Here is a 22,097-nt window from a genome sequence, read left to right as displayed (position 1 = left end):
CTCCTAGAGGTAATAATGGTTTATGAGAGCAGTAGTTTTTTAAATCTTTAATAACAGTTTTGTTGAAATACTTTTTTTCCTCTTCTAGTTTTATTGACATACAGCCTTGTATAAGTTTCAGGTGTACCGCATGATTTGACTGACATCATGAAATGATGATCACAGTAAGTTTAGTGAACATTCACCTCATATAGATACAAAAAGCAATAGAAAAACATTTTCTCTTGTAATGAGGATTTACCCTCTTAACTTTCATATGTAACATGTGCATGTTTGTGTGCTCAGCTGTGTCTGACTTTTTACGACCCCACAGACCGTAGCCTGCCAGGCTCCTCTGTCCATGGAATTTTCCAGGTAAGAATACTGGAGCAGGTTGCCATTTTCTCCTCCTCCTCTTCCTGACCCAGGGATCAAGCCCATGTCTCTTGTGTCTCCTACGTCTCCTGCATTGGCAGGCAGATTGTTTAATAAAGCAGTGTTAATTATGTTTATTATATTTTACTCTACATCTCTACTTTACCTTATAACTGGAACTTTGTACCTTTTGAAACATCTTTTTAAAGTATTCAATGAGTAATTTTTAGTCTATTCAAAGTTGTGCAGCTATTGTCCTTAAGTAATTTTAGAGTATTTTCATTATTCAAAAAAGAAATCCCAAACACACAAGTAGTCACTCTTATTCCCCCATCCCAGACCCTGGCAACTAATCTACTGTGTCCCTATGGATTTGCCCATTATGAACATCTCCCATAAATGGAATCACACAGTGTGTTGTGTTTTGTGACTGGCTTCTTTTATTTAGCATAATGTCTTCAAGGCCCATCCATGTTGTAACATGTATTAGTACTTCATCACTTTTCATAGCTAAATAGTAATTATTTATATAAATATATCACATTTTATTCATCCATTTATCAGTTGGTGAATATGTGGGTTGTTTCCAATTTGGGGATATTATGAATAATGCTGTTATGAATACTCATCTACAAGTCTTGGTATGAATATGTGTTTTCAATTCTCTTGAGTGTATAACTAGAAGTGAAATTGCTGGGTCATATGGTAACTCTGTTTAACATTTTGAGGAACTGCCAAACTATTTGCGATTGCACCATTATACAATCCCACAGTGTGTGAGGGTTCCAATTTTGCCACCTCCTCACCAACACAATAGTAGTGATTTTCAACCGAGAGGCTATTCATTCTTAAGAGGTACAGATCAGCCTCCAGGGGTGGGTGGGTTGGAAAAAGACCTCCAAGTTTCTGTGGTGACCTCAACCCACCCAACACACACGCACAGCCAGGCTCCTATTTGTTTGACTTTGGGTACGTTATTTATCTTGACTGCTGCTGCTAAGTCACTTCAGTCGTGTCCGACTCTGTGTGACCCCATAGATGGCAGCCCACCAGGCTCCCCCCTCCCTGAGATTCTCCAGGCAAGAACACTGGAGTGGCTTGCCATTTCCTTCTCCAATGTGTGAAAATGAAAAGTGAAAGTGAAGTTGCTCAGTCGTGTCCGACTCTTCACAACCCCATGGACTGCAGCCCACCAGGCTCCTCCATCCATGGGATTTTCCAGGCAAGAGTACTGGAGTGGGGTGCCATACTAGCCACAGTTAAATGGAGATACCTTACCTTATAGGGGCAGTTGTTAGAATTAAATAAGATAATGCTAGTGAAACCCTTTGCACAGCGCCTAGTATATAATACATGCTCAATAAACATTAGGTGTTAATATTATATCAATGGCTCAATAATTTCCCACTATACATACACACCATAATTTGCCTAGACAATTTTATTGTTGGCACTTAGGCTTGTTTTCAGTTTTTCATGATTATAAACAGTGCTCTGAGAAATATCCTTATGGCTAAATTTTTGCCCTATAGCCATGATTATTTTCTTAGGATAAATTCCGTAATGTGTTATTGCTTGGTGCATTTTAAAGAAATTTGAAGATATTTCCCAGTGTATTTTTTGTTTGTTTGTTTAAATGATCCTGAACTATTTCTTTGAGACATGTCATCAGGTACTAGACAATATACCACTTTAGGTTTGCTAAACTGGTTTCAGAAATCCTTACTTTGCACCTAACAAATATAACGCAAATACAAACCTACAAGACAGTCCAAGTTTAACTCTTAAACGACTGAATGAGAAAAGGCTCTCAGATCTGGACTTTTGAATTTTTGTACCTTTTCTGTCATTGCTTCAATATCCTAACTAGACAAGTGCTATCAGTGAAATTAGGCACACTGGATGTTTTTGTTTTGCACTGAGGTGAGACACAGGCAAAAATAAAGTGACAATAGAGCATAAACAGCAGAAAATAACTATTCATTGAGAGTGAGCACGTACCTCACTTTCCTACATTGTCAGATCTAGGAACTTTGCAGGGGCCATCACTCACAAATCCGTCATGGCAATTTCATAACCAGCCTACAGGGGCTCAAACAGAGGCATCAGGTTTCCTCTGATGGATATGGAAATTCTTTATGGTAAAGGTAGGATTTTTAAGAGTTATTTGATCAGATGGTGAAATGTTCTGAAATTTGACAGTTTGGGAGATTGAGTGTTGAGGAACTGAAAGGAACTTTGTATAGATTAACACATGTAAGTAGAAAGATATATCAACAATTCATGTGTTTCAACTGGCTATAGTAGTAAATGTTTACAAATCAGTTCTCTGCCACCCCTGCCCCAAAGCCAAAGCACTGATTTATATAAGCTCTTTTTTTTTTTATATTTCTGTGATATAAATATCCCACCATGGCAGATTTCAGATTTTAAGCTACCAACATGATGTCACTCGAAGCAGAGCTGGATAAAAAGATGTGTGTCATCAACACAATCAGCTCTCAACAGCCAGCACCTCCCAGCTCCTGCATACAACTGTTTATTTTCATAAGTTTCTGTCCTTTGATAACTGAGGGAACATGGTACTCAGTGAAATCCATTAAGTATATCCAGAATCTAGAATTAATACATTTTGAGAACAAGATGTTTTGTTTCCTTCTCCTAGGTTAAATGCCAGTGCTAAAGGCTCACTCACGTGGTATTTATTACATGCTGTAACACGCACAAAAAGGAATGGCAAACCTTGCTAGAAACTCAAGAGATCATCCTCTGGGCGGTCGTGGCAAACCATCTCAGAGAAACAGTTGTACATTTGGGGCTCAGTGATCTAGAGAGGGATTCCACAGGAGTCCCTGATAGACAAACTTGATTAGGCCTGCACTTACATATGTGAAAATCAAGAAAGCATAATTCTAATTCCTTCCCTTTGCACAGGACTTCCTGGCTTATAAAGGGCTTTTTATAAGACAGCAAGGGTCGCAAAGAGCCGGACATGACTGAGCGACTGAACTGAACTGAATTGAAGGATCTCCTATTTCTGGTGACTAGGGCTCATTAAGACAGATTGCTAGGTGGTTAAACTCAGGTTTCTAGGTCACTTGTGTCCATACATCTGACTGACTGGTAGTGCATCTCTCCAATTCTCTGCAGACAGAGACCCCAATGAGCCACTACCAGAAGGCCAAAGGGACATTTTAGTGAGGCCTGGCTATGGGCCAAGCTTGTATTAAGCACTTTCCTTACACAGTCTCTGAAGCCACTCAACAACCCTATGAAGTGGTTCCTATTATTTTCTTTCAATGTTGCAAATACAAAGGCTCAGAGATGTTGAATTACTTGCCAAAGGTCATGAAATTCATAAATGCCTGAGCTGAGACAGAAAACCAGGACTATCTGACACCTGAAGCCTGTATTAAGAATCTCTAGACTGGTTTACGTCAAAGATTTTAATGAAATTGTAGATATGTATTGTGCTAATTGGATAGCATGACCTACAAAGGGTTTCCAACGTAGGCAATGCTAACCTAACTGGGCTGGGGGTATGTGAGAGTGTTGAGGGAGGGGGGAACATATGAAAGATGACGAAAAAAAAAATGTTTTCCTGTGCTGTCATGATGCATTGTGTAACTTAAGAGGGCTGTGCATCTGTAACTGGCCTTTTCTGTGTACAGCACAAGCCTGAATTTGGTCAGCCTTTCAGACTGTTCTCTGCTGCCACTTCTGCAGCCTGTGGCCCCCCTTTCCATAAACCGTAAATTAGATATTAAGTTCCATGACAGCAGAGAGGACAATACATTTTCAGCACTGATGTTGCTGAAACTCTAGACCTATCCCAGTGGCCGACATGGTAGGTGCTTAAATATTTGTTCAATATTGACCATGATGATGATAGTAAATACTCAACAAGTCATAGCAGTATATTCTTTCCAAGTATTATCTCATTTAATCATCACAGAAACTCCATTAAGTAGTAGTATTTTTCTTTCTAATTTATAGATTAAAAAAACATAGGTTGAGAAATCTTGCAACTTTGCTCAAGGACATAATAATAAATGGCAGAAAATCAGTTTTGCTTAATAGCAGAGGCTTGGCACTTAATATTATACTCTAGTCTGTTAATTTATAATGCACTGTTGTATTTCTAAGAAAGCTCATATTTCTAAAATCAGATGATAGAATGTCAGTTCTGTGAAAGAAAGGAACTCTGTTCTAACTGTATCGCAGTACCTACAAAAATTCTTTCATATATTAAGTGCTCAGTAAGCATTTTCAGTGCATATGCATACAGGAATGGGTAGGACAATTGTTTCCAGTAGGAATAGGCATTACAATCTATAAATTTACTCACAACACATTTTATTGTTGGCCAAGAATTTTAAAAAGTAGAGCTTTAAAACCTAAATATCACTGAACAAATTCAGTAATTTACTCATTCATTAGAAATGGCCACCCACTCCAGTATTTTTGCCTGGAAAATCCCATGGACGGAGGAGCCTGGTAGACTACAGTCCATGGGGTCGCAAAGAGTCGGACACGACTGAGCGACTTCACTTTCACTATCTCCATTCAGTAAATATAGTTGAGCATCTACTAAGTGCTAAAGAAAACTGAGCACCAAAGAATTGATGCTTTTGAACTGTGGTGTTGGAGAAGACTCTTGAGAGTCCCTTGGACTGCAAGGAGATCCAACCAGTCCATCCTAAAGGAGATCAGTCCTGGGTGTTCATTGGAAGGACTGATGCTGAAGCTGAAACTCCAATACTTTGGCCACCTGATGCAAAGAACTGACTCATTTGAAAAGACTTTGATGCTGGGAAAGATTGAGGGCAGGAGGAGAAGGGGACGACAGAGGATGAGATGGTTGGATGGCATCACCGACTCGATGGACATGGGTTTGGGTAGACTCTGGGAGTTGGTGATGGACAGGGAGGCCTGACATGCTGTGGTTCATGGGGTCGCAAAGAGTCAGACACTACTGAGTGACTGAACTGAACTGAAGTGCTAGACACTTAATAGCAGAGATATAGTGGAATGGTTGACAATTATAAGTAAACAACTATTACAAAATGCAAATGTTCCATGAACAAGAAGAAAAAAAAAAGATGTACAGACAAACAATTCCAAAGGAAGGGACTATGGGGAGGACAGGGAATGCCTCAGTAAAGTAGGGACAGGTCAGCTTCAGTGCTGAAGAATGCCAGGAACACAAGGAAGGGGAATAGGAAATGAATGGCATGGGCAAATGCCAGAAGGTTTTAGAAAGAACTTGACATGTTGGAGGAACAGAAAGAAGGTCAGTGAGTCTTCTGAGAAATGGTCTGTGTAGTTCTCTTACAACCACTGGCTTGCACAGGGCTTCCTTCACTCCCTGACCTCCTTTATTGCACGTTGTTGTGTTAAAGAACAAAGCCAACAGATGTATTTTTCTTGGTTTTGGTTGGAGGGGCTAGTTCCCCACTGTCCATAGTAGAAAAGAATGGTTCACAAAATAGAAATCTTGGAGTCTTCTTAATCTACTTAATGGATAGCCATCTAATTTGCCTCTCCACAACTTATGTCTTAGGAAAAAACTTGTCTATATTGTTGAATAAAATAAATGCAAGAAGGAATTTTGCAGAAAACAGGAAAGGAAAAATTTAGTAAACCCAGAGGTTTGATCTCTGGCAGGGACACTTCTGCCATTGGTTACAGTGGAAAATTTCTCAGGCACAGCCTGGCTAACAAACCTGGGCCTTCCTGATTGATCTTGTAACTCTGTTCCAATATAGCCCACCTCCTGGGAAGATATGGGAAAGAATAGCTTCCCTGGTGACTCAGATAGTAAATAAGTTGCCTGCAGTGTGGGAGACCTGGGTTCAATCCTTTGGGTCATGAAGATCCCCTGGAGAAGGGAATGGCTACCCACTCCAGTATTCTTGCCTGAAGAATTCTATGAACTAAGGAGCCTGGCAGGCTACAGTCCATGTGGTCACAAAGAGTCGGACACAACTGAGCAACTAACACTTTCACTTTTCATCTCAAATACTACTCCAAGGTCTCTAGTGGCAACTAAAGGTCATTTCGACTCAAAGCAAGATGTTCTCTCACCAATTTAAGATGAATTTAGCTTTTCCCCTCTTCCCCCTCCCCCTACCCCCTTATGCCAATCTGCAAGAGAAGCTGGACTGAATAACTACAGATGAGCTGACCACTGGAGTCTTGGTGATGGATACAACTCATAGCATGAAAGAAGCAGCCATGGCAACTGGCACTGAAGTGGATTACATCAATTTGTACATCAGTCTTCATCTCTTCCTGGAATTTCATATGTGAATTTGGCACACACAGTCAAAGAAGTAGGGAAGACTTAATCACCAGATGAGAATTAAATGGAATCTTTTGTAAGCTGAATATTATATATCAAAGAATATTTCTTCTATTTTCTCCCAGAGATAAGCAGTTGGTTTCGGGAGATGAGGACCTTGCCATTTTCTACCTGCCAGAAGAATGTTTTCTTCATGGAAGTCTAATGGCAATTCCCAACCTCAGTTAAGGACTTGTTTTCCCATTTTTTTTTTTTTAACTTCAAATACTTTCTAAATTGTGTTAGCCGAAGCATTGTATGTATATAATTAACTCAGATCCCTCTGGGCTCATCCAGCTAAACTTGTGGAGCTTAACTGAGCAAAACATTCGCTGATGTCTCTCCCCTGCAGTGACGCTCACTGAAATAAATACCTTCTACAAGAGGAAATCAGGGACATTTCTTGTCCAAATTGACTTTCTAGTGATTTGGGTTGCTTCAGAAATGATTGTTGTTTCATAAGAGTAATGATCTCATTTTCTTTCAAATATGAAATCTGCGATTTGGCAATTCAGGAAAAATTGGGGGCGGGGCAGACTTCTGTATTTTCTTCCTAGGTGAAGTAGGAAGACAGGCCACTTTTTGGTATTCATTGGATTTTTGAAATTCCTCCTGGGAAACAGTGGCACTCTGGGGGCACAGGGCTCCAAGGTACCTTTCACTGGGAGAGCAAATTCAGCGGTTCCGGTTCCTGCAATGCTGTGTCTTAGCAAGCAAAACCCACCCGAGGGGCTGGAGCAGTTTGACCAAAACTGAGTGCAAAGGGTTAGGGAATATGGACTTTTTCAGAGCATGTTGACTAGATTCATAATTCGACCCTCTTCCTCCCTCTGCTAGTATAGACTTAGACACCCCCAGTTAAAAGTTATTTTTTACTCTCTTTGAAAGGGAGAAGTCAGGTGTGATCCGCAGAAAAGTTCTGGCCTCTGATTCCCCATTTATTCCTAACGCAGAGAAGGGCTTAAGCTAGGCTCTGAGCATTCTCTGCTCTCTGGGTGAGGCTTCGAACCCCAGGCCTCACCCTTGACCTTCATCCAGAGACCGTATGCTTGATAGAAGGGTGAGCAAAAGAGGCCGAGATGTAGACTTCCTGTTTGCTCAAGGGAACCTTATCTTTGCTATCCTGGAACACAGGTGTCTGAAGAAAGGCGGTGAGCTAGGGGACTCTGGGTGCTGGAGTAAACGCCGCCCTGAGCTGCGTGGCGCTAGGCGGGGAGGGAGGTCGGAAGAGCGCGTTTAGGCTTTTCACGTCAACCTGCGGAGCTGGATGCTGGCTGCCCAGGTGCGGGTTGGCGGCTGCGTGCGCCCCACTGCAGCAGAGAGCAGCCGCAGCCTCTGCCTCGGCTACCACCGCTGCTGGGGAAAGAGTCCTGGGGCTGCTGACGCGGTTGGGAGGAGCCTCGCCTTTAATGCACCAGCCGCCTCCAGCCTCCTGCAGCAGCAGCAGCAGCAGCAGCAGCAGCAGCTGCTAGTGCGCGCGTGTGGGTGTGAGGGTGAGTGCGCTGGCGCCGGCCGCCGAGCGCCCTGCCCAGCTCCCCGCCGGCTGCCGAGCCCCCGCCAGCCGGAGCAGCCCTCCCGTGGGACCAGCACCCTCCTCCGGGCCGGGCCAGCCTGAACCCTGCCCCTGCCATCTCGCCACTGCAGCTCGGGTCCAGAAAGGCACCATTTTGTCGCGGCTGCCCGCTCTCTCAGGGGGGAGGAGGGATCTTTTTTGCATTTCGGAGTGGCTGCCAATGAGGGGAACCTGTTGGGCATCTCCCCAGCCCCGCTTGTGAGCGCCTCCCGGGGCGGCGGGCGGGACCAGACCCCTCGGGGCACAGCGCATCTTGGCACCCCAGAGGCGGAGGCGGCGGAGGCAGGCGCAGCATCCTCGCTGGGAATTGGAGCTGGAGTGAGCGCACCGCGGGAGGAGCCGCCGCAGCCTCGGAGATCCCGGGCGGAGGAGGTGACAGCTCCATTGCCGGGTTTTTATTTTTTTTCTCTCTCCGCCTCCCCCGTCTCCTCCTCAGGCTCGGACCATGGTGCAGTCCCACTGGCTCCCCTGCCCCCCTCTCCTGTGAGACTGGCTGCGGGGAGGGAACATGGATACTTGTCTGCCGGCTTCTGGTTCCCACGCAAGTAAGCCTGCTGTCAATGGAGGAGGACATTGATACCCGCAAAATCAACAACAGTTTCCTGCGCGACCACAGCTATGCGACCGAAGGTAACGCCAGCCCCACCGCATTCCGCCGCTGGGGCCGGGCGCAAGTTGCGGATCGCTGAGCTCCACGGGCGGCAGGGCGCGTAGCGGCGCAGACTCCTCCGGGCCCCGGGGCTGGGGCGGGGGCTCGGCCCGCAGGGGCAGCTGCCCGGGCGCCCCACATCCATCCGGGCTCGGCGAGGCGAGCTGGATGTTCAGCAGCAGGTGGACCCGGCGCCCACGGGAGTTAAAATGGCCCTCGGGGATGAGGTTTTTCAGGGTGGGGCTCCTGGCTGGAAAAATGACTCCCGCTCCCAAAAGCAGATGACCCCTCTCTGAATATATATGCAGGGGTCGGTGGAGTGGGGGATAGGTAAGAAAGAAGAGGGCCAAGAGGACCGTGGGTCCTCCTCTCCCTGAGCGGAATGATGTGTCTCTCAGTGGCTGCTAGGGAGGGCATGGTTTCATTTCCTGCCCGTTAATCTCCCCGGCCGGGTTACCTGCTTAGACAATCAAAAGCCCAAAAGGCCCGTTCATAAAGGGCGACCCTCTCTCCCCTTGGAAGTGTATTAGCAAGATATAAAAAGGTGGCTCGGGAAACAGTGTTGGGGCGGCGAGTGAATGAGTCTGACACGTGGGGCGAGCAATGCGATCAGTGGGGCCTTTAAAAATCACCATTATGAATTCTGCAGCAGTAGTTTCTGCTGAATCAACAGCCAGCAGAAAGCAAGAGGGTTCAGTAAGCTGAGCTTTGCCAAGAGGTGAAATTGTCGTGTCTCTCTCTCTCTCTCCCTCTCTCTCTCCCTTTCTCTCTCTCTCACCGTTTCCCCCAGCTTGTTCTGACATTAGCCTGAGTGAGGTACAGGCAGGAAAGGAAAGTCAGCAGGTGGAATCTCATTTGCCTTTTGTGTGGGAATAGAGAGTGGGGGCATTTCCAAATACCAAAACTTTTGCATTTTTGCTTTCATTTTCTACCTGTCAGCCTTTATCCTTAAGCACTCCTGTACAGTGTTGCATCGTCACATTGTAATACCCACGTGAAAAAATGTGTGTGAAAGGGTTTTAGGAACATGTAGCAAGGCATGTTCATTTCAGAGGATTCCTACTATTCCTGGATGCTAAAATTTCTGTCACATTTAATCACATCAAGACTACTAAAGAAATGTGGATGGGGGTGGTAAAGAGTTCAAGTTCTGAAAAGAAAAAGACACACAATTTAGGGGTAAAGGTGGCATCTTCTATAAACATCCCTGAAAGTTTCAGATAGAATGTTCAGCGCTTTTGAAAACATATGCTTTATTCATCATCATCATTGGAGAGCATCACGCCTAATATGTCCATGGTTCTAGACAAATCAAGCAGAGCTGTATGAGCTCTGGCCTTCAGGAGCTTAGAGGTAGCTTTTAAGATGTTCAGCTTGTCCCTGCCCTATATCAAGCACCATGCTTACTGAGTCTTTTTACTTGCCTGGTGACAACATGATTGTTAGATGTTCTTCCCCGGTCTTAGTGCTTTGTCACTGATTCACCAGGTAGCATATGATCAGCTCTGGGTCTGAGCATAGCATCCAAAGAGAAGTTGGTTTTGGGTCCATTGTCTTTGGGGGCACACTTTTTTTTTTGTTTGTTTGAGACAACAAAGACAGAGGGTTGCCTTCATGTTTTCTTCTGTATTGCCTTATGCCTCCAAGTGCAAGCAAAGGAAACTTACTGAGCTAGGAAGATGGGAAAATTGAGGTCATGTGTGTAGGAGTATCATCTGTAAAATGAAGAAATGAGTTAAACATGGCATTCTTCATTGCTTTCAGGGCCTTAGATAGACCTAATCTTTGTTCCTCTTTGATGCCATTTTGGTAGACTCTGATTGCAGATAAAATATCTGGGTTCATATATTCTAAAATGAGGTAGAGTTTATAGCAAAGAATTTTCTAAAATCTTCCCAAATCAACCTCCTTGGATCACTCTCCCCACCCCAACCCCCGTGCCACTACATTCAAAACTAAATAAACCACAGTACATTTTCATGGTTTTTTTTTTAAACCTGAGCCTGGTATAAGTTCTTGCCTGGAGGATCCCAGGGACAGGGGAGCCTGATGGGAGCCTGATGGGCTCTGTCTATAGGGTCGCACAGAGTTGGACACAACTGACGCAACTTAGCAGCAGCAGCAGCAGTGAAAGTCTGGAAAGAAAAAAAAATGGTTCTTAGACAATGTAAGTTGTCTTTTCAAGTGCAATTCCCAATTGCATTTTATTCATTAGAAGAGAATCCTTCCTCTTCTGATGAATACCTCAAAAGTGCTAGTACACCTTGAAGGAACACCACCAGATCAAAATCCTTGTTAAAATCCTCTGCGTTTGGGACTTGCCCCAAAGTTCTCTTCCCCTTTTTTAACTGAAACCCACCTTCTGGGGAATTAGTTTCTAGGTCCTTCTACAGACTTTGCTTTTCCTTTTGTTTTCTTTGATATTTCTGCATTTTCCTGTCTTGCCCAGATATGTCAGCTTTCTTTTTTCCTGCAAAATTTCCTTTGCATTTATGTCTGAATTTTTCTTCCCTTTGCTCAGATCATTCCACACTGCAGTATTCTATTTAAAGCTGAAAGGTTTCTGCTGTGTAGTTAGTGTGAAGGACTCCAAGCTCAATTTGCATTATAAGTGGTAGCTGCAGGCAAGTTCATCCAGCTAAGAGCAATGCAAATACTAAAGGACACTTTTCCCAAGCTTTTCTGTGTCTTTCTCTCGCGCTCTCTGTGGGAAAAGAATGCATGATGTGCATTTATTTAAAACATTTCTTAAAACTTTTCTTTTGTTCTGAGTATGAAGTTACCACCTTCACCTCCCTTTTCCTTTTTCTCCCTTTTTAAAAGTTGCTATCTTTGAGCATCTCTCTTTTCCAAGCATTGTAAGTACTGAGCTTATTGTAAGTAGCATTTCAATATGTCCACACCTGGTTAAGTGGATCTTGTGATTTCCATTTTTAATAAGAAAACTGAGCGACTGAGGCCCAGAGATGACACTAATTAGTCAAGGTCACACAGTCAGGATAAAATTTGTCTTCCGACTCTAGACTGTCTGATGTGCTCATCTATTAGAAAATTCTGCACAGCTTCATTTTTCTTTAACTATTAGCTCCTGTTATGAGGAAGATCACAGTGGTTTATCTCTGTATGTAAATAGTGTTCCCTTCTGAGGGAAAATTCTTTGCAGGGATCATTTGAAAATGTCCATATAGGGTTATACATGAGGAAAAGCATCAGTAGGGTTGGCTTTTATCTTTTTGACTTGTTAGAACCAACTAAAACTCCCTCTCCAATAGCGCAATCAGAGTTTTCTAGATTAATACTTCTATTCTCATGGGGCAGAATAAATATTCTACATAGGAGGAGTTCACAGGAATGGCAATCTGGTTAGAAGGGGAAGTCAGATAATTTGTTGTTTAACTATTCTTTTCTCAATTTCCTTAGCCATAAAATGGGAATAACAGCAGAACCTAAGCCACAGGGGAAAAAAAATTATAGTCCATGGGGTCGCAAAGAGTCGTGCGCAACTTAGAGACTTTCACTTTCACTTTCAATGCAGGAAAAGCACTCAAGACAGTGCCTAATACAAAGCCAGACCTTGATAGATGCCCTCAGTAATTATAGCTGTTGTTATTTTAACTTAAATTGCATTTGTATTGCAAGCACAATGTTTTTCCTTGCATTGTTGTTGATTTGGAGTGATCTTGAGGGAAGTAGAAATAGGTGAGATGTCCCTAAAACCCACCACAGTCTCTTGGCTTATCCACTAGCCGTGGATAGCCTCTTAGCAATTTGCCTTAATGTATTGGGTTGGCTGAAAAGTTCATTCGGGTTTTTCCATACTATGTTACAGAAATAACTTGCTGGTTATATTCTGGCAGCAAGTTCTGTCTTCCCTTGCTGCTGCTAAGTCACTTCAGTTGTGTACGACTCTGTGCGACCCCATAGACAGCAGCCCTTAGAGACCTTTAAAAACCCATACTTCTTGTACATATTTTTAAAAGAAGAGCAAATGCACTTAGTCTATGTATAGTTATTATATTAATATGATATCATTGTTATTATGTAACTGTTGATGCTTTCTGACTTTAATTCCTTCAACAACTATTAATTGACTTTCTGCAGAAGTGATCCTGCATACTCCAGTATGTTGTGTCTGTTCTCATGGAGCTTGAAATCTGGTGGAAGAGGTAGACATTAAACAATTTTCCAAAGGGTTATCTAGCTTCCAATTGTGATAAGTGATATTCAGGAAATGCACAAGAAAAGCACAGGAAAAGCCTTGAGATGATTTGTAAAGGAGAAAAGTAAATATAATTTAGATTGAGGCTCAGGGACTGGCTCAGACAAAGTTTAAGCTGAAACCAAGGGATAAGTCAGGAATGAACAGGAGCTGAAGACATTTCAGGTAAAAGGGACAGTAGGTCCCAAGTGCAGAGATATAAAACAGTCTGACAGACTCAAAGAATGAGAAGATGCTGAGGACTGAGTGTAGGGAACAAGAGGAAGAGGGCTGAAAATGAGACTGAAGCCTGTAGTTTACTTTGGAATGGATCAAACCAACAAAGATTAATATTAGGGGAGAGGAATGGATAAATAGACAAGCAGATGATAGAACAAATATAAAATGTTAATGGTAGAATCCAGGTGGTCAGTCAGTGGATATCCACTGTAATTTTTTTTTCAACTTTGCTATCTGTGCAAAAATGTTCATAATGTTACAGAAAAGAAACTGGAGAGGTATTTAGGGATTAGGTCACGTTGAACCTTGTTGACCATAAGGAGTTTGGACCTTATCCAAAGATGGATCGAAAACCATTAAAGGATTTTGATCAGGGGGGAAATATGATCAGGTTAGTTTTTTCAAAGCTCAGGCTTGCTGCTGTGCAGGGTGGGGCCAGAGGGCTTGCTAGGAAGTGAAGAGGAGTGAAAGTGGGGAGATAATTAGGAGGCCATAGCTGTTCTGCAGGACGGTAGCACGAGTAGCAATGGAGAGAATTCCGTAGATTTGAGATACACTGTAGAAGAATGGATCAGGCTGACTTGGCGTGATAGACTAAGTGGAGATGGAGAAATGATGGAGGTGGTGTCAAGGAAGACTTGCCATGAGGATAGATGCATGATGGGGCTGTTCACTGAGACTGGAAAAAAGACTTTGGAAATTGATGAGGTGTGTGAGTCATCTAGCCTCATATTGAGACTATCAAGTAAGCTTTGAATATCTGGTTCTGAAGCTCAGAAGAAAGATCTGGACTAGATACATAATTTAGGGTGTCGTGGGTATATTAAAGGCACTTAAAAGTATGTGAACAGTTGAGATACCTAGGAGAAGAGCCCTCCAGGGCATATTGAGCCCTATGGGTGAAAAATTTCAAGGAAACTAGTTACTTTATCATCAGGGCTAAAAAATAACATGCCCAAGAAACTGATCTTGGCTCCATATAAAGAAATTATAACAGAAAAGAGTATCTTGGTATAAGCGTAATTAACCACACACTTAAATCATTCAAACAACCCTGTATGGCCATTTCTCAGAAATGTGATAGAATAAGAAGAGACCAGTCTTGGGTGAGTTGAGTTCAGAGGGTCTCCAAACGTGAGCTCTGTGTGATCTGTGAAATGTTACAGCTTTTTAGGGGCACAAGAATCAAAGTAAGAAAGTAAAGACCCCTGCTTCCTCCTCTCTCCTCATCCATCCCACGCACCCTCAAGAAAAGAGGGAAGCTATAATGAATAAAACTAGGAAGAAACATGAAAATGACTTTTCATAAGAAGCTAATGAAAAGGCATCAGAAAAGTAAAAAGAGGTGGTGTCATGATGGAGAGCTGCCTTGTATTAATAGTTCCTTAAGTTGCTTTGGTATTTTTATGCAAATGCAAGATCAGAATAGTATTTCCAATGCATATGGATGAATGTTTGAGTTCTCTGCTATTCTCAGAAAAATCTGAAATGGAAGGTGGGAAGAAGCTGCCTTACAGTATTATAAATGACCTTTCCGGGGATAGGAAATGTTCCGCTACAAACAAAATAACCAGAGTGCATTGAAAATCACTAGCGAGTATTCATTATTAGCATTCAGGTCTCCAGGGGCTATCCCAAGCCCTTTATGAGGGCTGGTCAGAAACGTACCAATAAACCTGGGGTGAATAATATTAGGCCAGTCCTGTCAAAATACGGGTAATGCTCAATGAAAAGAGCACAGCTGTAGACTGACACTCCTAAATTCTAGCATTTGCATTTATGAAGAAACTAAGGGTCCAGTTTAGATGCTTAGGCAAGGGAAGAGAATGAAGGTTTCTTCAGTTCTGTCTGTATTCCAGTCATTTTCGTAGATGTTTCTCATGTGTTTACTCACTTCATCACCTTCAGCAACTCGGAGAGAATGCTTGCATTAGATGCATTTTTCAGGATAAGAAATGGCAAGGTTTGGAGAAGCAAAGAAACTTAGGTATAAGATCGCATACTTGTAAGTGGCAGAACCAGATTGGAATCAGTGATTTCCTGGATCTAGGCAAGAGTTCTTTGCCCATCCCTGCTGTCCCTTGTCTGGAATTTAGGGGGAAAATGCTGGCTGTGTTCAACACTCTGCATACACCCCCATGGTGGCCATTCAGTGCTACTCAGTTCACCTGGTCAATCTCTTCCCAGTAAGGCAGTGCATGTGTCTGGGCCTTCCTATTTTTCCCACAGGGAGGGAGCTGAATTCCCCTAGCTGATGCCAGAATCCTTAGCTAACTTACTCCTGTAAGTTTATTTTCCTCTATTTATAATAAGGGCTTCCCAGGTGACACAGTGATAAAGAGTCACCCTGCCAGTGCAGGCAGGAGATGTGGGTTCAACCCTGGGTCAAGAAGATCCCCTGGAGAAGGAAATGGCACCCCACTCCAGTACTCTTCCCTATAAAATCCCATGGACGGAGGAGCCTGGTGGCCTGTAGTCTGTGGGGTCTCAAAGAGTCGGACACGACTGAGCGACTTCACTTTCACTTTTCATTCTCATGCATTGGAGAAGGAAATGGCAACCCACTCCAGTGTTCTTGCCTGGAGAATCCCAGGGACAGAGGAGCCTGGTAGGCTGCCATTTCTGGGGTCCCACAGAGTTGGACACGACTGAAGTGACTTAGCAGCAGCAGCAGCAGCCAGTATTCTTGCCTGGAAGATCCCATGGACTGAGGAGCCCGGCGGGCTGTAGTCTTCGGCATCGCAAAGAGTTGGACACAACTGAGCACACTCACACATGTGTATAATAAGAAAAGAAAGAAAATATGAAATTGAGCAATCAAATTATGAAATTTACCTGGCTTTTTATAGCCCTCTCCATGTCCCTCCACCTGGGACACTCACAGTGAAGTTTCCACTGAACCATCCAGGCATCTCTTCTCCAGAGCTGATAGCAACTCATGTAGTTGCCTGGAGTGAAAGGAGTGGACCAGAGCCAGCTGTATGATGGCTGATGTCCTTTTGCATTGAAGTGAAGTGTGGGGTGTCAAAGGACTCGTGTTGGCCAGAGTAACACTCCAGTGGTTCTCTACCCATCTCCCATTAAAAAGATGAATTTGCTTCACCAGACTTCATTTCTACCATCCAATTTCCTTCTGTTGCCTTTCCAGTAGAACTCTGGAATAAAGCTAAAAATCAGCTCTGACCTGACAAACCAATCCTGACATAACCATCCCACTGGAAGCACAGATTCTTTTTACAAGACCACTAGGAGTTTTGTCGTAAATAAGCCAGGAACCCTTGAATTCTTATGTTCCAAGTTCACTATGGAAAGAGGGGGGAGTGGTGATGATAGGATGTGAATGTGTGAAATCCATGGACAACTAATTAGTATTAATGGTTTCTTTGGAGAAAGGATCGTTGTGGGTAATGGAAAAGGATGGGCATGTAGAGGGGTAAGTCAGACTGTCATTTCTATGCTGTAGAGAAGAGAAGCCTGATTGATTCCAGCAAATGTGAAGAAATGAAGAGGCGAGAAGATGCATGGAGTCCCAAGGTCTGGAGGGGCCTCTGCAGGCAGGATTTTAACATGAGAAAGATGAAGTCTGCCAGAAGGAGTGTGCCGAAGAGTATCATACCTATGAAGCCATGTGTTCTGGGTGTACTTGACACTGGGTTACTGACAGCCTTTCCTCCATCATGCATAGCTGATTTCAGTGCTGAGAATCCATTAAGTCATGAACCTGAAGTAGTCACAGAATGGCAGGTCACCTCCTCTGCCTAATGCTGGGGACTCAGCTCTGTGACCCTCAACAGATGCACAAGGGTGCTGAGTATGGAAAAGCTGTAAACGGTTCTAATGGGGGATATTGCCGCAAAATGCTCAGTGCTCCCAGGTTGTCTGAAAGGAAAAACCTGGACCCCTAAGTACAAAATATCACCAGGAAGTATTTTACCAAAGAGGAGAAGAGCTGAACAAGAAACTTGAGGAGAACAACATTTGCTCATGTAACTTTGCAGAAGTCAAATTGGGGCCAAGGACACCCAAGTTAGGAGGACCATTGGTTCACTACAGCTGTACTGTTGTTGTTCATTCCTCTCTGCCTTGATGTCTTTATTCATAAAGCAAATAATGCAGAAATGCCTTCTTACTTGAAAAGATTCAAGCATTATGGAAGTAGATAAAAACAAAGCGTGAATCACCATCCATCCCTGCACCCACCCACTTCCTTGTCCTGAGCTTCCTCATAGCCAACTTCATATACATGTTCATACATTTAAATATCCAGGTGCAGATACACATTGAGGGAAAGACTGTTTTTTCATGTAACTGAATGCATACTGTTTGTTTTATTTATGCTTTGTTTTTTTCCCATTCAGGGATGTATCTGAAAGACCTTTCTATGTCAGGACACCTACATCTGCCTTGCTCTTTTTAATGGCTGCCTAGTGCACCATGGTATGACTATACCATAGTTTATTTAGTAGTTCCCTTGTGGCCAGATGGAAAATTGCTTCCAGGTTTTTTTTTACAGAAGATGCTAGAGATTATTCATATATATGTGTGTGTGTATATATATGTTCTTGTGGACGTTCTCCTTCCTGATTTTATCATCTTTCAAAGCCAAGATATTGGTTCTCATTTCTTAGCAAAATAGCAAGAAGGAATCTCTGGTCCTTCATTTATTCTCTAAGTGACCTTGGATAAATCATTTAACCTCATGAACTTGAACTTCTTAATATAAGAAATATCTGGCATTCCTGGAGAAGGCAATGACACCCCACTCCAGTACTCTTGCCTGGAAAATCCCATGGACGGAGGAGCCTGGTAGGCTGCAGTCCATGGGGTCGCTAAGAGTTGGACACGACTGAGCGACTTCACTTTCACTTTTCACTTTCATGCATTGGGGAAGGACATGGCAACCCACTCCAGTGTTCTTGCCTGGAGAATCCCAGGGACGGGGGAGCCTGGTGGGCTGCCGTCTATGGGGTCGCACAGAGTCAGACACGACTGAAGAGACTTAGCAGCAGCAGTATGTATATGTGGATAGTATGTGTATTCTGAAACCACTGTGAATTTGAGTGTTCAGATAAGATAATGTTGATGACTAGCAGTCATGGAGGACCTGCTTTGTGCCACAAATAAACTTGAGATGTAAAGTATCTTTCTTGTTGATACTGTCCTTATACCCGTTTAAGTGAAAAGTTGAAACAAAGTGAGATTACTTGTCCAAGGTCACCCAAGAGTGGGTGGCAGAACAGAAGTCACCTCCAGGTCTGTCAATGTAGTACATGGACACACATGTTTTGAAAAAAAGGCATGATATTGATACAGGAAAAAATTATTCATTATTCTAAAGAAATTCTCCTTTGAATGACTACCGATACAAATGGTCTAATTTTTATCAAGAATTTGAAAATGAACAGAGGAAAGATAAGGCAATGCAGTCTTTATTGTTAGGCAGTAGTTTGGAATGCCCATGAGGAGACCTGCATGTTATTCTCAGTCCTGCCACCATAATTAGTTACTTTTATTCTCTTGGCTTCCATTTCCTAATCTACTAAAATGAGGTTGAAGATGGGGGAGGGAAGGCGAGCTATCCGTGGATTTTTCTGGCTCTAAGTTTCCGTGGTGCCCTATGCCTGTATTTGTGATCACCTGGCTCTGTTTTATGTGTTATGACATTGTGCTTGGGGGTGAGCCTGGGAGACACAGACGTAGGCTTAAAATGTATGCACTGATGGGTCAGACCATCCTCCTGGCAAGAAGGCTGTGGTGCAGCCAAGAGTGGAGACAGAATGAGAAGCATCTCTTTGCCAAAAGCTGCTGCAGATGGAGGAGCCAGCCTGTCTGGGCGGCCCATGACTTTGAGAGGAGCCATTTGGCAAAGTTATTGGCAGGAGCTGCCTTGCAGCACGAATGCTGGAGACCGTCCTGGGCTGGAGTGAATCAGGGATGCAGCAAAGGTGGCTGGTGGAACAAATAACCATCTGGTGAGCAGGGCACTGCTCATCTTGCCGCACCGACAGGCAAGAGCAAGTGCCAGTTGGTGAGGCTGAGCTCTCAGTGACATGATCTGACAGGCACAATAGACTGTCTCCCTCGCTATTGTGTGCTCCATGGAGGAGGTTGTAAATCCCAAGCAAACTTGGTTCTCTCAGAAACCAGGAAGCCCCAGTTTCTTCTACTGTTATAAAGAAAGAAAGAAAATTCCTCAAAATTATTTATCGCATTTCTTGCCAGCTGCTATGGTGGTGGTGATGGGGGTGTGGTGATACAGAAATTCTTGCTCTCGAGCACCTCTCCATCCATTTAAGCAGATGATGCTCTGTCCTTCTCAAAAGGTACTTAATCATATAAGGACCCAGACTGGGCAAGTCTGCACTACATTTGCCTCTCTTGAGACAGTGGAATCAGAGCCCGCCTGGCTCTAGACCCCCCCGTCCTGCAACACCAGTTCTGAGGCCTTGGAACAGACCCTCCATCTCTGAATTTTTTCTTGCCTGTATAATATGGCACAGACTGAGGCAACATGCCCCCTATTAGCATGATATCTTTTTTAACATTTTATTTATTTATCTATTTTTGGTTGTGCTGGGTCTTAATTGCTGCTCAGGATTTCTCTTGTTGGGTGAGTGGAGGATACTCTCTAGTTAATGGTGTGTAGGCGTCTCTTGTTGCGGAGCACAGGCTTTAGGGCACACAGGCTTCGGTAGTTGTAACACGAGGGCTCAGTAGTTACAGTTCCCGGGCTACAGTTACAGGGCACAGGCTCAGTAGTTGTGGCACATGTGGGCTTAGTTGCTCTGTGGTATGTGGCTTCCTCCCAGATCAGGGATTGAACCTGTGTCTCCTGCATTGGCAGGTAGATTCTTTATCGCTGGAGCCACCAGGGAAGTCCCTAACATGTTATTGTTTACACGTGAGCACAGAATACATACAAAAGAATCCCTCTCCATGCATTTGGAACCAGTAGTTGATGGTAAATTGGAAAAGTTAAGGCAGAGAATCATAAAAATGATACACCTATTATATTTACTTATTTATTTATTTGAAGTTTAGCTGATTTACAATGTCATGTTAGTTTCAGTTGTAAAGTGGTTCTGATATATATTCTTTTTCAGATTCTTTCTCTTATAGATATTACTAAATATCATGTATAGTTCCTGATACACCTATTTTAAGCAGCATTGCCTAATTTTGATGAAAAGCTTCTTGAAGAATCAAGGCTTAATCTTTGAGTATGTGTGGGACTGCTGACTGGGGCACATATTCTTCTGGCACAAACCACACCCACAATGACAAAGACCACGTCTGAGTTTGGTTTCCTTGAGATTGAGTGAGAGTATAGACCCCTGAGAAGCAATCTGAAGTACAGATACTTCTAGGTTTTCATGAATGTCCCTCATATTTTATCTTCCCCACATTTAATTGACAATTCTTGATAATCTTTTGAAAGCATTCAGCTTAGTTTTCATGTCAGACAGTCCTCACTGTCCATGATATTCAGTTAAATAACCAGTACAACTGACATCAAGGGATTTGGGAACCAATACAACTGACTTTCAGTAGACATGCAGCTCAAACAAAAGAAGTGGAAGTGAGCCAGTGGACCAGAGATGAGCCTAATAAATTAGCTGTGAACGTAGAACATGCTGGAGACACATTTTACAGAGGGAATTGAAAGCATTTTTTCTTCTGATGAGTCATCTTCTTAGAGGTCTATTAAAAGAGCTTCTGTTGTAATTATGATAAGGAGGAAGAGCCATCATATACTGAGTGCTCACAGTGTACCAGGAATTAAGAGCTCTGTTTATACTATATATGATGAACTATATATTATGTGTATATGTATATATTGTGTACTACGTTGGTGTGTATACATAGGATAATGGGTGTGTGTGTCGGGGGCAGGGGGGTGTACCATTTAATCCTCACAACAATCCTCAGCTGTATTAAGGTTAATTCAGTTAAGGCTGAATTAGGTGAGACTTTTAGGTTTTATTCACCACTGTCTCTTATCCATCTCCTAGTCCAACATCTGGCAAATAGCACTCATTACATGTTTATTAAGCAAATGAGGGAATATATGATGAAACTTAGAGAAGCTGTGTAAGCTGCCTAGCATCAACCAGCAGCCTCAGGACTTTGAATGCACATGTGTCTGACCCAAAAATGTATGTTCTTAAGAACAAATTTAGTTCTGTTATAATGATTTCTTTTTCACAAAGCTCTTGGACATGTACTTTGGATCCCATATTTCCTTAAGAATAACCTAATAGGATACAAATCTGGGATTATCTCCACTTCACACAAGTATGTAGATGCTTGAGAATAGGGTCAGTAGCTTGTCCTGTAAAGGGCCAGATAGTATTTTAGTCTTTCCTGACCATATAGTCTACTCAAGTCTGTCACTTCAGCATATGGGCATGGCTGCATTCTAGCATTCTATTTATAAAATCAGGTAGTGGCCCATGGACTGTAGTTTGCTGACTCCTGTTCAAAAAACTGTTTGGAACCCAATAAAGTTTTTAAAAATGTTGATCTTCCAAGTGAGTGACTGGTAAGTGCTACAAGATGCTCACCTGAACAGGAATGGTTCAGTGGGGAAGGTGGGGTCTTGGTGGGATGCCGACAGGTGGAGAACAGTGGCGGAGGCATTCCTAATGGAGGGTGGAGTGTGTTCTTAGGAGGCAAAAGCAAGCAAGGAAAATACTATATTCCTGAGCAAATGAGCTGGAGACTGTAGATACAGCAGACT

The 22,097-nt window shown here is 43.1% G+C and overlaps 1 protein-coding gene across 25 annotated transcripts in view; it reads left to right on the top strand.

Moving 5' to 3' along the window:
• Positions 1 to 22,097, top strand: part of PPP2R2B (protein phosphatase 2 regulatory subunit Bbeta) — a 705,283-nt gene that overhangs the window by 383,193 nt on the left and 299,993 nt on the right. For 15 of the 25 annotated variants that reach the window (XM_055557439.1, XM_055557489.1, XM_055557467.1 and 12 more), the window contains one exon: positions 8,707 to 8,900. The exons of the other annotated variants lie outside the window; for them this stretch is intronic. In XM_055557439.1, the coding sequence (XP_055413414.1) occupies positions 8,707 to 8,900 (194 nt within the window). The remainder of the gene's footprint in view (positions 1 to 8,706; positions 8,901 to 22,097) is intronic. 25 annotated transcript variants of the gene reach the window in all.

This window comes from Bubalus kerabau, chromosome 1, assembly GCF_029407905.1.
Source record: "Bubalus kerabau isolate K-KA32 ecotype Philippines breed swamp buffalo chromosome 1, PCC_UOA_SB_1v2, whole genome shotgun sequence".
NCBI lineage: Eukaryota > Metazoa > Chordata > Mammalia > Artiodactyla > Bovidae > Bubalus > Bubalus kerabau.
The sequence above is the reverse complement of the archived record's forward strand: the minus strand, read 5'-3'. Positions and strand labels throughout refer to the sequence as shown.